At 42.8% G+C, this 13,922-nt stretch overlaps 1 protein-coding gene across 1 annotated transcript; it reads left to right on the top strand.

Annotated features, from left to right (window-relative positions):
* Positions 1 to 807: 807 nt before the first annotated feature.
* LOC114591959 (uncharacterized) lies at positions 808 to 13,905 on the top strand. Its single transcript, XM_077925260.1, has 5 exons — positions 808 to 1,123; positions 1,534 to 1,637; positions 3,197 to 3,333; positions 12,314 to 12,666; positions 13,614 to 13,905. Exons 1-5 carry the CDS (start codon positions 881 to 883, stop codon positions 13,731 to 13,733), a joined length of 957 nt encoding a protein of 318 aa, XP_077781386.1. The 5' UTR covers positions 808 to 880; the 3' UTR covers positions 13,734 to 13,905.
* The last annotated feature ends 17 nt before the right edge of the window (positions 13,906 to 13,922 follow it).

Genomic DNA, 13,922 nt, shown 5'->3' with positions numbered 1-13,922 from the left:
AATATCATCATCATCATTGAACTCCTCCTCCTCCTCATCACCATCATCATCACCATCCTTGCTCTTGCTGTCCCGAGAGGTGAGTTTTCTGCCTCTTTTCTTAGTGCTTTCTTCCAGGTCTGTCCCAGTCATGACCTCTGTCTTCCATCAGCACTTTGGCTTCTAATGGCCAGTTCACACTGAGCAGCAGCAGTTAGGAAAACAGTTGCCTTTGACTGGATCCGTATTATCCATGCTCTTGCCAATGGCTCTCTAGGACTTTGGAGGGGATCTTTCCCAGCCCTACCTGAAGATGCCAAAGATTGAACATGGGACCTTCAGCATGCAAAGCAGATGCTCTTCCCTGGGCGTGGGAAGGGAATGGCAGTAGGGGAAAACCACCCCAGGTGCCCTCACCGTGGGGGGTGATATTCAGCTCCCAAGCGTACCCCAAGCCGTTGAGGTAAGGGGGGGAGCTGCACCTCTTTGCCGACGGCATTCCCCCCCTTCCCCCTTCGTTTTGACAGCTTGAAGGATGTTTGGGAGTCACGGGCAGGCCAAATGTCCGCCATGGGCGGCTCACTCGTCCCCGGGGGGGGGGCTTGCTCTACCCCCGGCTGCAAGGCGCGCACACTGCTCCAGGTCACCCGAGCCTCTATCCCAGGTCACCCAAGCCTCAGTGGGAGGGCACCCTTCACACCACACACGCCTCGGGAGCGCCCACCCTGGGCAGCGTGGGCATATGCCACTGGCTCTTCCACTGAGCAACAAAGCTCCCCCAAGTGATGTGATTCCTCTACTGGTCCTTCCCATTCCTCTCTCCAAGATGCATCTGAATCCAGGAGCCACAAGAGCTGCTTATTGGTTCCTTCTTTGCCCTCCCTCCCAGCCAGAGGTTGAAATGTTATGTGCAGATCCCAGTTCAGAGCAGAACTTTCTCTCTCTTGCAGGGGGGAAATCCAACCAGACTTGCCCTGGTGTGAATTACTCTGCTGCTTTGAGAGCAGTGTGCCCAGCTGGCTGGATTGTCTATGGAGGGAAGTGTTACTTTTTCTCAGAAGAAGAAAGAAACTGGGCTTCTGCCCAGAGCTTTTGCATTTCCCAGGGCTCTTCTCTGGCTAAGATTCAGAATGAGCTGGAAAAGGTGAGACCAGCAAATGTATAAATGTCTGTGAGAATTATCTCCTGCACAACAATAAGGATGAGCTATCCTTATGGAAATATAAAGAGAATCTGTGAGGTAACTTGGCTTTGTCATAGCTTGATGCAAACAAATTATCCAACTTGCAGCCATTATGATCAAGGATAATAGGGATTGCAGATCAATTCCCCAACAAGTTCTCCATCCATGCCATATAGGCTTCCTTCAGCCCCTTTCCTATCCTCCTTGAACTCCTTCCTTCTGCTATCTAAGCCTCACTTTCTTTGCATCTCCAGTCTCACTGCCCAGGTCTGTGTTAGAAGTTCTTGTTCTCCTCCCACAAGTGGCATTATTTGAGGTGGAAGACTCATTTGGAGGCACTGTTCTAAGCTGTTTGTGTGTTTTCAACCAAGGTGTTCATGCTCCGGTTCAAGGGCGAAGCTGACCATTGGATTGGCCTCCGGAAGGACTTCAATGATACCTGGATATGGGCAGATAGATCAGAATACAGTAACACGTGAGTCCTTGGTCTTCTCCGAATTGGGACTAAGCAGGAGCCATGCTGTGTACAGTGAGTTGATCAAACCTGAATCTGCAACCAAAAATCACTCCAGAATGTGAACTTCAGGGAATCAGAATTGCACTCAAAGCATAAACCTCTAAGTAGCCTTCCTGATTTGTTGCGGTTTCTCACCTCTGACCAGACACACAGAAACCATCCCCACTGCCAACAAACTCCAGCTAATGCTCTTGAGCTCCTCTGGTGTAGAGAAAGTCCTTGTCCTCCTACTCTCATAAGACTTAAGGTCTTAAGCTGAACGGTAGGCAATTCAGGATGCAGTAATGTGTTTCTTCACACATTACAAATTATGGAATCGACTCCCACAAGATGGACAGCTTTAGCAGGGAATTAGACAGACTCATGGAGAACAAGGCTGTTGATGGACTCTGATGATGAGCCATCTGCTGCCTCCAGGAACTCAGGCAGTGTTGCTTTGAATACGAGTTGCTGTGGAACAATCATTCAAGAAGGTTCTAGTAAAAACGTACCGTTTCGCTCTATAAGACGCACTAGACCATAAGACGCACCTAGTTTTTGGAAGAGGAAAACAAGAAAAAAATATTCTGAATCCCAGAAGCCAGGACAGCCAGCGGGATCCCCTGCCCGGGAGAGGCTGCGCGTGGCTAAGGCTCCCCCAAGAGTCACACTCCCTTTAAAGAGCGTGCAGAGTCCTTCTGCCTCCTCGGGGAAAAGCCGCTCCATGGCTCTTTAAAGTTAGCGCTGAGCAGAGCCTCCCGCCTGCATGCGCTCCATAAGACACACACACATTTCCCCTTACTTTTTAGGAGGGGGAAAGCATGTCTTATAGAGCAAAAAATACGGTAAGTATTTTATTGCTTTTTCAGTAAACAGTGAAGAGAAAGGAAACAATGCAAAATTTCAAGTACAGATCATCCATCATACAACCAAAGTACAAAACCACACAGGGTGGAGCTTATCCGTGCATCAGATATAACATCCATAATGTTAAAGGTGGTTTCATTAGGGATGCAGATTTATGAGTATAATCAAGAAACATAAGCCATGTACTCTCACACTTTCTTAATCTCCTATCTAACAATCCTGCTATGCTCCCAGACCAGTCTGCCAGTCATGCATTGCAATCAAGCCATGCAACACAGGTCCCAAATCAATGGATTCAAGAAAGGAGATTCCAACCAAAACTCAGGAAGAGCTTTCTGGCAGTAAGAGCTGTCCGACAGTGAAACAGTCTCCCTTGGGAGGTGGTGGTCTATCCTTTATCGGAGGTTTTTAAATAGAGTTTGGATGGCCACCTGCCAAGGGTTCTTTAGCTGTGATGAACACAATGGGGTTTTCTTCTGAGTAGACATGTGTAGAGGATTGCACCATAAGTCTCTGAGCTGCAGAGTTATGAAATACTGATGATCTGGAACTAAGTTTCCATTTCTAATGGATCTGATTCTTGGCTACATGGTTCATGACACTGTCCCACCCATGCAAAACAGAGCAACAAACCTCCCTTGCCCATCTCACCTTTCCTCCTTGTGTTGCAGGTTGGTGGTGAAAGGAAGCGAAAACTGTGCCTATCTAAGCAAGGAGTTTGCCATTGCCTCCCGTTGCCACATACCAATAAAGTGGATCTGCAGTCACCCTGATGCGTATGTGAGGAATAAAAACTCTACAGCAGGAAAAATCAGATGACAAGAGAAATTATGATCAACCCCAGGGATGTAAGAAATCAGCAATTTCCATTCTGGCCCATTTTAATCACAATCAGCACTATTTCCACTCTGCTGCAGTTTGATTTCCTTCTAATGCTACAATATTTATCTCACTGTCTACTATTTAACATCGTTTGTGCAACTTGCATTCATTTCTGTGTAAAGGAAACATCAAAACAATGTAAGAAAGTATTTGATGACATATGCTTTGTATATATCAGGACGGCAACAACAATCAGGTGAACAAATACAGATTGTATTCACTTGATTCTCTGACCACAGAGCTGCCACAATTTCTGCTTGCTTTTCTGTTTTTGTCACAATTCTCTGACATGCTTAGGTAAGCCTTTCCATCGTATGACCTGGATACTATTTCTAGATGGAATGGCAGCAAATTGTATGTATGGAAACAATTTTACACCAAAGCTGGTGTGTGACAGGAGACTACAGAGAGGAGTGTTCAACTCTGACACTTGTTCACAGCTTCATACAAAACCTCAAATGATCTGAACTAGGCTTCAGTGCCTGCACACTTTCAACCTGATCTTTGCACAACATCAACTAGAAACTTGTCTTTATAATGAATCTTGAAATCTGTCACTAAGAAAAGAATGGAAAATCATAAACAGAGACTTTGGTCTTCTACATTGAACCTAGCCATTTGCTAACTAAGTAGAAAGGGAAGTTGATGATTTGTGGATTTATGCCATTATGGCAGAAATCCATGAATTGCTTCTTCTATTTCAGATTGTTATCAGAGTTGCAGAGATAACCACCTACAGAAAAGTTTGCTTGATGCAGGCTGAATGCAAGAAGAACGTGCAACTCTGCTCTGGTGGCTTGCCACAGGAAGTTGTCATGTGATCATTGCTATAGGATGTTACGATGGCCACAAGCATAAGTGGCTTTCAAAGTGGACTATCCTTACTTCAAAGAGTGCAGGCACATCGATAGCTATTAAGCAGGGCAACCAGGGACTGGACCACCCCATTCAGAGGCAGATGTACAACTTGGTTTTCTGAGGACGCTAAGAGGGGATGCTTATCTCCATTATACCCTGCTTGTGAGTTTTCTTGGGGGCATTGGGCTGGAGACTGAAGAGTTCATTATACTGAACCAGACTGGTAGCTCCCATGTTTCTGGCATACATTATTGTGCAACACAGTTGGGGATCCTGGGCAAAATATTATCCAATTCCTTTCATTTCACCTGGCATTGTCCAGTGGCTCCTCATAGCCAGACGAAGTGTCCACTTGTGCCATCATGTTGCTGCCATCTGTATTCTGCCAGAAATTGTGTCCTTAATATGGAATGCATGCCTCATCCATGGCTGCCAGCTTCTGTGATGGGCTCCCAGGGCTCCCTAGTCCCTTGCCAGCGCTTGGCACTTTACGTATGCCGCAAGCCACACCAGCCAGGCTATGGGTCCTGAAGAGGCCACCTGTGGACGTTTCCTGGAGGCCCAACCCAGGGCTGGATTAACCTGCAGGGACTGACCTGCTACTCTCCACCTGGCTTGGGGTGGGGCCTGACAGGCTCCATAAAGGAGTGCTGCTGGGCAGAGAGGGCTCCATTTTTGTTTTTGTTTAAAATTGTTTTTATTTTTATTTTTATTTTTTGCTTTTATTTTTAAATTGTGATTGATATTAATGCTGTATTCTTAGTTTTAGATTTTATGATTTATGTGGAAATGGTTTTCCATTTGATTGTGTACATTTTGATGTGTTTTATTTATTGTTTATTACTTTTGTTATGTTGGTAATTGTGTAAATGTTCTCATGTTGTAAGCTGCCTTGAACATTGTTTTAACCCCAAGCAAACTAAGGATGTACTTAGGACAACAAGGGAAGGGGGGAGCACAACAGAAATTTTCCGTTGCCAGAAGCAGATGTGTTACATAAGATTAGTTTGGGGGATCTGATCAAAGACACTGCAATTAGAAAAAAGGAGGAGAAAAAAGATCAAATATAAATAAAGTGGAAGTATACAAAAATAATCATGGTTTTCCATCTTGCTGTAATCTTGGTTTCATTTTGAAAAATATAATATAATTTTACGTCTTACTCGTTTCACTATTTTGGGTTAGATATATATGGGGCACCCCAATCTTTAAAGTGCTTAGGGCCTCTAAGGTGTTAATCCGGCCCAACCTATGGAAAAGAAGGGTTGGGCAGTCTCAGTCACATGCCTAATGTAAGGGAGGAGTCCAGCTGCTGTAACTCAGGCAAAATGAAGGGTGGAAGAGAAAGAAAGGATGTAAGAAGCCTCAGAGAGATGGAAGAGGTGCCATGGGGAGATGCAGGGAACAGGCTGTGTACCTAAGAAGGCTTCTCCACAGAGATAGGGGGATCTTGGTTCTTGCTAGGGTCCCCCTTAAGCCCCACTGCGCATAGCCAGAAAGGGAATGTCAGCAGTATATGTTTACCTAGTCCCCTGTTCACTGGGGAGACAAATGAATCCTGGATGTAAACCTGCTTCCGTTAAAGACACTGAAGCAAAATATCTGTGCCCTCTTTGGTAAAAGCCTTTTCTGAAGCCCTGGCGTGATTCTAGGAAGGTCTACTTGTTCCTGAGATTTGGAATTCACCCTTGAGGAGACAGGACCGGAAAATGGAGACTCTGAAGGGGAAACCTTGGATGAAGAGGGCTGCTGACAGGAATCTGGCCTAGGGGTGAAGCCAGACAACTACAGCAGACCAGATGTGAGCTGATGCCAGGTGTGACTCATTGAAAGCATGGGCAAGTCTCTGCTGATGTTCCCTTTCCCCAGAAGTAGATCACAGCTTCCCACAGCTCACTCGCTCTGAGAAACAGGATGCTGGAGGAGATGGGTCTTTGTTTTGGTCCAGCCGGGCTCTTCTTAGTTGCTGTACTGATTTAATAGGTGCACCTGTTTTCTTACTATGCTGCTGGGTGCCGAATTTGTGCTTCATACGTAGCTATATTTTTCCAACTGGCAAAGCCGGGTACCTTGTTTTGTTGTGAACAGTACTGCTGGTCTATAGCCACATAGAGATATAGTGGTACCACGGGTTAAGTACTTAATTCGTTCCGGAGGTCCGTTCTTAACCTGAAACTGTTCTTAACCTGAAGCACCACTTTAGCTAATGGGGCCTCCTGCTGCCGCGGCACAATTTCTGTTCTCATCCTGAAGCAAAGTTCTTAACCTGAAGCACTATTTCTGTAACCTGAAGCGTATGTAACCTGAAGCGTATGTAACCTGAGGTACCACTGTAGTATATAGAGACTATCAATAAATGGGCTTCCCAATTGGATTTTACCTAAGTTTTAACTCAAACTCACTGTCTCGTTGACCCTGATCTTGAGAGACCATTGATCGGAGAGCTTTTCTTATATTCCCTAGGGAAGACCTTCTGAAGCAATGTTGCTACTGTTAAGTCCCAGCAACGAAAGCTGTTCCATTCTAAGACTGGGTGTCAACATTTAACTCGAAAATTCAATATCTCAAAAGACACCTATAAAACAATGAACAAATGTATTGTGGATTGAATCAATCAGTTAAAAGGCACAAGGTTAATCAAATAAAAATGGGTTACTGGTCCTCAAGAATACCAGATGGCAAATCCCCAGTCCCCAAAACTAAGGGGGTCACAGGATGCCAGCAAGTGCAGTTTCTGGCAGAGAAGCAACAGTAGAATCAGATGGAGGGGGTGGCCAAGGACGCTGGTGCAGCTATAATTTAAACAGAGATGCACTCACTGGAGTGCATTGGTCTCAACCAATGATTCTTATGAGAAAAGGAAGTCTAAAAACAAAAACAAAAAACTTTGACAGAGACCACTTGGACCCTGTGTTGCTGAGCGTGCTAGTCGCTGTGGCTTGGAGCTGAACATTCACCTCAGCAGCTCCTGTTGCTGTAGCTCAGCTTCCTTCCTTTAGTTCACGTTCAGCTTTCTCTGCATGTGTCATGGCTGGGGAAATAGCATGTGCAGACCTAAACATTCAGGAAATGCCTTCCTGTTCAAGGATACCGATGCCTCGTCCTGGCAGGAACTGCAGTAAGTGGCTCACTTAGTCATGTATTTTTATTTTGTGTAGGGTAATTAATCTGCAGGCGGGTTGCAGAATCTGAGGTCCTTAGGTGTGTCTTGTGGGTCTCTGCTAAATCCTTGCTGCCCAATGTAGTTGCCTGGATAGTCTTCAGACCGATGCATCCTTCTTTTATTTTAGAAAATTAAACTTAAACTACAAAGGGTGGACATGCTAGAGGTTTACAAAACATGAACAGTATGGAGAGAATAGAAAGGGGTTTGTTTCTTCCTCTCCTTTGCATAATTCTCCAACCTTGAAGTCACCTAATAAAAATAATTGGAAGCAGGAGAGGCAAATGGAAGTATTATTTTCCTTCACATATTACAGAATGGGCTCAGTGATTGAATAAAGGCTTTGCCTGCAGAAGGATCACATTCATTTTTTAAATAAATTTTAAAAAAGATTTTCAATTGTATACCTTTCAATAATTTTACAATCATTTTAACATTTTGAAATTAACCTTCCTTCCCCTCTTTCTGCAGTTCCTTAAATTTATTTTTTATATTTTCTGCATATTCCAAATTAACTTAACGTAATCATTTATTCATCTACTTTAAATGTATACTCTTATTGAACTGCAGGTTATTATAATAATCCTGCCAGTGTTCTTATCTGTTTACACTTTGAAATAATTCAATAAACCTTTTCCATTCTTTTATTAAAAAAAAATGTTATCTTGATTTCTTCTATTTCTGGTAATTTTCGCCATTTCTGTGTATTCCATAAGTTTTTGTATCCATTCTTCTTTCGTTAGGACTTTCACACTTTAAAGCTCCATGTTCCTTCTTTTGCCCTGGAGATTTCCCCATGAAAACCTGCTCTTTAAAGCTCAATCGGTGCGAACAGCAGCCCACAGAAAAACCAAATTGATGTTTGTTGTGTTTTAGTTTAAAGAGGGGTTTTTTTGTGGGGAAGCTCCAGGGCAATAAAAGAGCACTCAGATATGGAGCTTTAAAGTGTGGAAATGTGCCTGGAAAGCAGGGGGACAGGTAAGTGTGGATAAGCCCACATATCTGTAAAAAGGTTTGAGGACCCCTCCAGGCAGGTATTTAACTGTGGATGTATTCAGCAGCATGTTATTGACACAAGAATAATGCATCTGTGGTGGATTTATTCTGCTGGTTTTGTAATGTTTCCCCAATTCTACCACATTACTGCTGCCTGGAGTGCAACAAAAGCAGGGCACACACATACAAATTCTCTCTCTCTCTCTCTCTCTCTCTCTCACACACACACACACACACACCAGAACTTCTGTGACATGAAAAATATGGAATTTCAGCAGGAAGACACAGGATAGGAACAGATTGGAAATGAAACAGTGTTGCCAGCAAAAAAAACACCCACCCTCTGCAGGAACAAACAAAATTGAAAGTCAGATTCTTTATGAGGGGCATCAGGAGCATAAATAATCATGAGTGAGCAGTAGAAATGACATCTTCAGGGGGCCAATAATAATAATAATAATAATAATAATAATAATAATTTTTATTTATATCCCGCCCTCCCCAGCCGAAGCCGGGCTCAGGGCAGGTAACAACAATAAAACAGTACAAAAGTACAGCATAAACACTCTAAAACCATTCATTGTAAAATTAATTAACTTGAAATTAATAACTTGAAGTTTGTTGAAGTGAAGGACATGAGGCAGGAGTTGGTAATGCAGGTGAGCTGTGCATAAGCAAGCTGTCCACTAGCTCTTCCGAGGCTCTTTTTATTAGCACAATATGCAAAACCAGTCAGATACATTTTGGACTGTGCCCTTTACATCTTCCAATCACGAGATCGTGGAGTGGTACAAAGTTATTTTGGCACCTGTTTCCACTGTGTCATTTTCCCCTTGAACAATGTATAGCGAAGGAGACAAAGGTCACAGACAGGGCACAGCAGACCACTCAGAGAACAAAGGTTAGATAGAGGGCATGATGTTCAGACAGCTGTGACTTTGTCTGCAGGTGGAAGTGTGCTCCACACCTGAAGGTCACACGTTCAGACAGTTGTGGCTTGTCTGCGGGTGGAAGTGTGCTACAGACCCAGCGGTCACTCCTTCATATGTTCCTGTTGATTGGTCCCAGTCAAGAACTTTGCAGCCATGTTCTGAACATGCATATGGCTCTGATGTTTTCAAAACTAGCCCCAGGTATAATGCGTCAACTACAAGCAAGTATCGGTGTTCGGTTTGAGACATTAGAAGTCTTCCTCCACCTGCATCCTAACCACCTGGCAGCTTGCATCATTGCAATAAGCTCTGGGCATAAGTGTGGGGCTGCTAAGCAGCAGAGGAAGTCAGGAGTGATTGTGTCAGCTGTCCAGGCCAGTGTTTTTACGGCACCAGACAGATTAGCTGGGAAATCACCCAGAGCAATCTGGAAATTCACCAGATTGACCAGTCTCTGAGGGCAGGCAATATTGTATAAACTGCCCTGCTTTGGGTGAAGCTAACATATCTGGTGAGACTGGTGAGACAGTGGAGAGAGTATGGCAGTGATGGGAAACCAATTCATGAACCAAGAGCTTATATATTGACCACTAATAATGAAACGTATGTTGTAGATATTTTCCCACATTTATTATGCTATTTTTTGTGATATACAAATGACATGAGAAGACTTGGTATACTTATTTGTATAACATTATTCTTGTTTATAAAACCAAATAAATAAAAAAATACAACGGCAGAATGTCATAGCTTCGATTCAGAGAAGAATTAGGTTTTCATAATTGCAAACAGAATTCTCTACTAAGAATCTTAGGTTTGATCCATTATCCTTTATAATTTGTGTTTGTCTACTGCATTCAATATTTTAGTTATGCACTGTATAAATAAGTAATAGATTTGATTTAAGTTGATCTTCTATCTATATTAGCTGAATTGCTAGCCTTTTAAAAAAAAAATGAGAGATCTCTTTTGGATCTCCTTTGGAACTGTACAAAAGCTTGTGTTAATTAAAACTGAATCTTGCATTGTGAATGTCATATTTAAATAAAACACTTTGAGTGTAACCCCCCCCAAAAAAAACCTCGACTTAATATAGAACAGGGTTGTTTGTGCAGGCAGTAGAACGCATAATTCATAATGTCACACCAGCATCAGTTGCAATCTCTTTACACCAAAAAGCATAGTTCTTTTATCAACTTTTAATTCTTACAGATGACCATAGGTATACACAGGGCCTTCACGTTGCTCTTGGAACTGCCTGCGCTGTGATTTTCCTCCTCACTCTGGCTGTAGTAAGGCTGAAAGTTTTGGGTGAGTAACTGCATTCTTAATGTTGGTTTCCCCAAGAATACCATATTTGCAATCCTGTGCAAGTCAAGCCCTGTTGAACTTAGTAGCGTTTGCTCCCAGGTGGGAATAGGATTGCAGCCTGAGAGTGTGAATACAGATAACGTTTCCTGGCACAGTCCAGTAAAAGTTGGCCATCCTGGAGTCTTTGCTTTTTGTCAAAGGCACCTTAGCAGCTGGTGAATAAAAAATAGTGTGAGCATTTCAAAAAATATTTATTTATTTGAGAAAAGATAAATTATGCATCAAATAAGCCCCAGCTCTGTGCTCTGAATAAACTGTGGGGAATTGTATTTCTTATTTTGCAACCCTAATGGTTAGCCCTATTTTCCACCTCTGTATTTTAATTAACATAATCAACATTATTTAATATTCCTCTGAATACTCTTTGATGCCCTGCTTGTTTAGCCCGTCAATGTGAGCAGCAGGATTCTTCATAATTTGATGACAGGTTGCAGGGTGCCAAACATATGTATCCTTTGTGAATTACATTTGGCTATGTAACAAAACAAAATGGCTATGTTTCTTTTCCTGTGCAACAAAAACAGACTGTATCCCAACAGTTGCCCATAGCATCTTTTAATACTAGAGCGGATATTCAGGACCAAATGCAATACTATAAAATGTATTTAGTTTTGCAGCCTAAACAAACACCAGAGGACACCAGCAGCAGCACTGACTCTGAATTTAAGCTACAGCTGAAACGCTATATGTGCAGCTCTCTAAGCCAGAGCGGAACAGGTAACCTCAGCCACTCATGGATGACTCATGCTATGTGTATGTGTACCAGAAACACTGTCTGGATGTCAGCCACTTCCATCTTCCGAATCAGATTTACTATTAAAACACCATTTAAAAATTTTACTTTTAAAATGACACAGAATTCAGATGTATTGACTTCCTCCTCCCCCTAGAAGGGCTGCTCAAATTAATTCTCAGCCAAAGTGATTATGCTGTGGTTCACAAATGTATTTTCCTATCTCTGTAATGAAAAGAACCTTGCAGGCTTCATTAACCTGCAAACCCTGAGAAGGACCAGGATAGCCAGATGAAGAACTGGAACTGAGGCATGTTGAAACTGTTGATGCAAGCAAAACATGATATTATATAGAAAGGAAAATTCCTGGATTCCAAGATCCAAGTTTGGGGCAAAGTAAAGTGTGGAAATATAGACTGTTAGACCTTTAAAATGTGTCTTTCCAATTGCGTTCCAAAAAAAAGTACCATCTTCCCTCAGCATAGGGAAAGTTCCCACATTTAGTACTTTAAAAATGATTTACTTACAAACTCTTCAAAGGTCAAGTTCATGTTCTTTTCCATACATCACTCAGAAAGGTTACACAGGCAGTAAATAGTTTAGTTCTAAAGAGGTGAAAGTTCATAAATTTTTGGTATAGGAGCACAAGATTGGCTTGTGAGTGTCATGCAGCCTGGCTAGAGCAACCAGCTTAGCCTCTTCACACGCTGAGTTCATCAGCAGTGGCATTGCGTAGGGAGGGCCAGAGGGGCGGTGGTCCCAGGTACATTTCCTCCTCATGCAGCCTTGCAGCATTACAAAGGCAGCATGAAGTCAGGTTCCCATGTAGTTTCCTCTCAAAATGCTTAACTAGCATCTGAGACCACTTGGGATTCTACATGTTACTCAAAACTCCTAGGAAGTTTATTTACTGAAATAAAGCTCCCCTTTGATATGAGACAATTTGTAATATGCAATAAATTCTCAGATTCTTCCAGGACGGGGAAAATAAAAGCATCCATTTATGCACAGAAATATTCTGCCTCTTGCTTTCCCTCTCTACCACTAGAGGATGCCCCAAACTGCAAAATATGCCCCAATGACTGGGAACTGCACAGGAACACCTGCTACTGGATCTCTCAAGTTATAAGAACCTGGACCGAGAGCCAAGATGACTGCAAAGGAAAGAACTCCACCTTGCTTGTGATTCAGGACCAGCAGGAGATGGTAAATATGCAGCTTATGAGAAAAGTCTAGCCACACAGGGATCCAGTTGAAGCAAAGCCCACAAGAGAGTGAGACTTCTGGCCAGGGATGTGGGACCTGTGGTCCTTCAGTTGTTGGACTTCAGCTCCAACAAGTCCTAACCATCCGTCAAGATGCTTTATTCCTCAACAGCACGTGTAACTTTGCTCAATGACATTTGTATAGATCTTGTAAGTGTTCAGAGGGCTTTACATGCATGAGCCAATTGTAATCCTTATAGCAACCTTTTTAAATGCTCAGTATTATTATGTTCCATAGTGCAGTTGGAAGACTAGAGGCTCAGAGAGTAGCTTGCTTAAGGCCACCTAGTGTGTTCATGTTATGGCAGAGGTGACATTCGAAACAGGGACTTCCTGGTTCAGACCTGGATCACCCTCCAATGAGGTGTATAAAAAGTAGCACAAAATGCACTTAAATTGCAATCCATCCATTCAATCCCTTGAGCCTTGCTGTCAATCCTGCCTTGGCCTAAAAGCTGCATTAGCCAGCCACTGCTGAAATCAGATACACATCTCCACAATATTAAATACACATTAGTTAAAATGCATGCAGATTTGTACAGAAGGTGCTTATACACACATACAGAAGTAGGGGACCCCCTCCTTTCCTCAGCTAAAAAGATTTCCACCCGGGTCAGTTGAAGATTGCTAAGGAGCAGGATGTTGAGCAATGAAGAGCTCCATAGAAATGAAGCTGATGGAACTGAGCATGAACTGTTGATTCAATGGTCAGAATGGCAACATCCAGTGCTATTTTTCTAGAAAAAGAGGTGCCAGAACTCACCATGAAGACCTCCCTTGTTTTCTTATAATGTTAACGGTGCCCACCTGAGAGGTGCCAGAATTGAGTTCCGGCAAGTTCCAGCTGAAAGAAAAGCCCTGGCAACACCCTTGTCTCTTCCATTATAGGCAATAATAAAGAATTTGACAAAGGAAACCTCGTATTGGTTGGGACTCAAAACAGCCAGACTCTCTGAAGAGTGGACCTGGGAATGGGTTGATGGATCCCCCTTCAATGGAGAACTGTGAGTAGTTCCAGGTGTGCACAGATGATTTCTGTAATTTTTTATTTTTTATTGATTTGCATGCTAGCAAAGAAGCATAGACCTAGTGATGTAAATAAAGCACAGAAATGAAAAAAGTGGGAGGCCATAACTACAACCTTCAAATCAACACATACACAAAGGCTGAACTACCAATATAAATAAAAGAGATGCC

This window comes from Podarcis muralis, chromosome 2, assembly GCF_964188315.1.
Source record: "Podarcis muralis chromosome 2, rPodMur119.hap1.1, whole genome shotgun sequence".
NCBI lineage: Eukaryota > Metazoa > Chordata > Lepidosauria > Squamata > Lacertidae > Podarcis > Podarcis muralis.
This window is presented reverse-complemented; position numbering and strand designations above follow the sequence as displayed.

Coding starts and splice junctions, on each gene's coding strand:
- LOC114591959 (XM_077925260.1), top strand. CDS start 881: ATGTTATGTGCAGATCCCAGTTCAGAGCAGAACTTTCTCTCTCTTGCA. Junction 1,124..1,533: donor TTCAGAATGAGCTGGAAAAG/GTGAGACCAGCA, acceptor TTTTCAACCAAG/GTGTTCATGCTCCGGTTCAA. Junction 12,667..13,613: donor TTCAGGACCAGCAGGAGATG/GTAAATATGCAG, acceptor CTTCCATTATAG/GCAATAATAAAGAATTTGAC.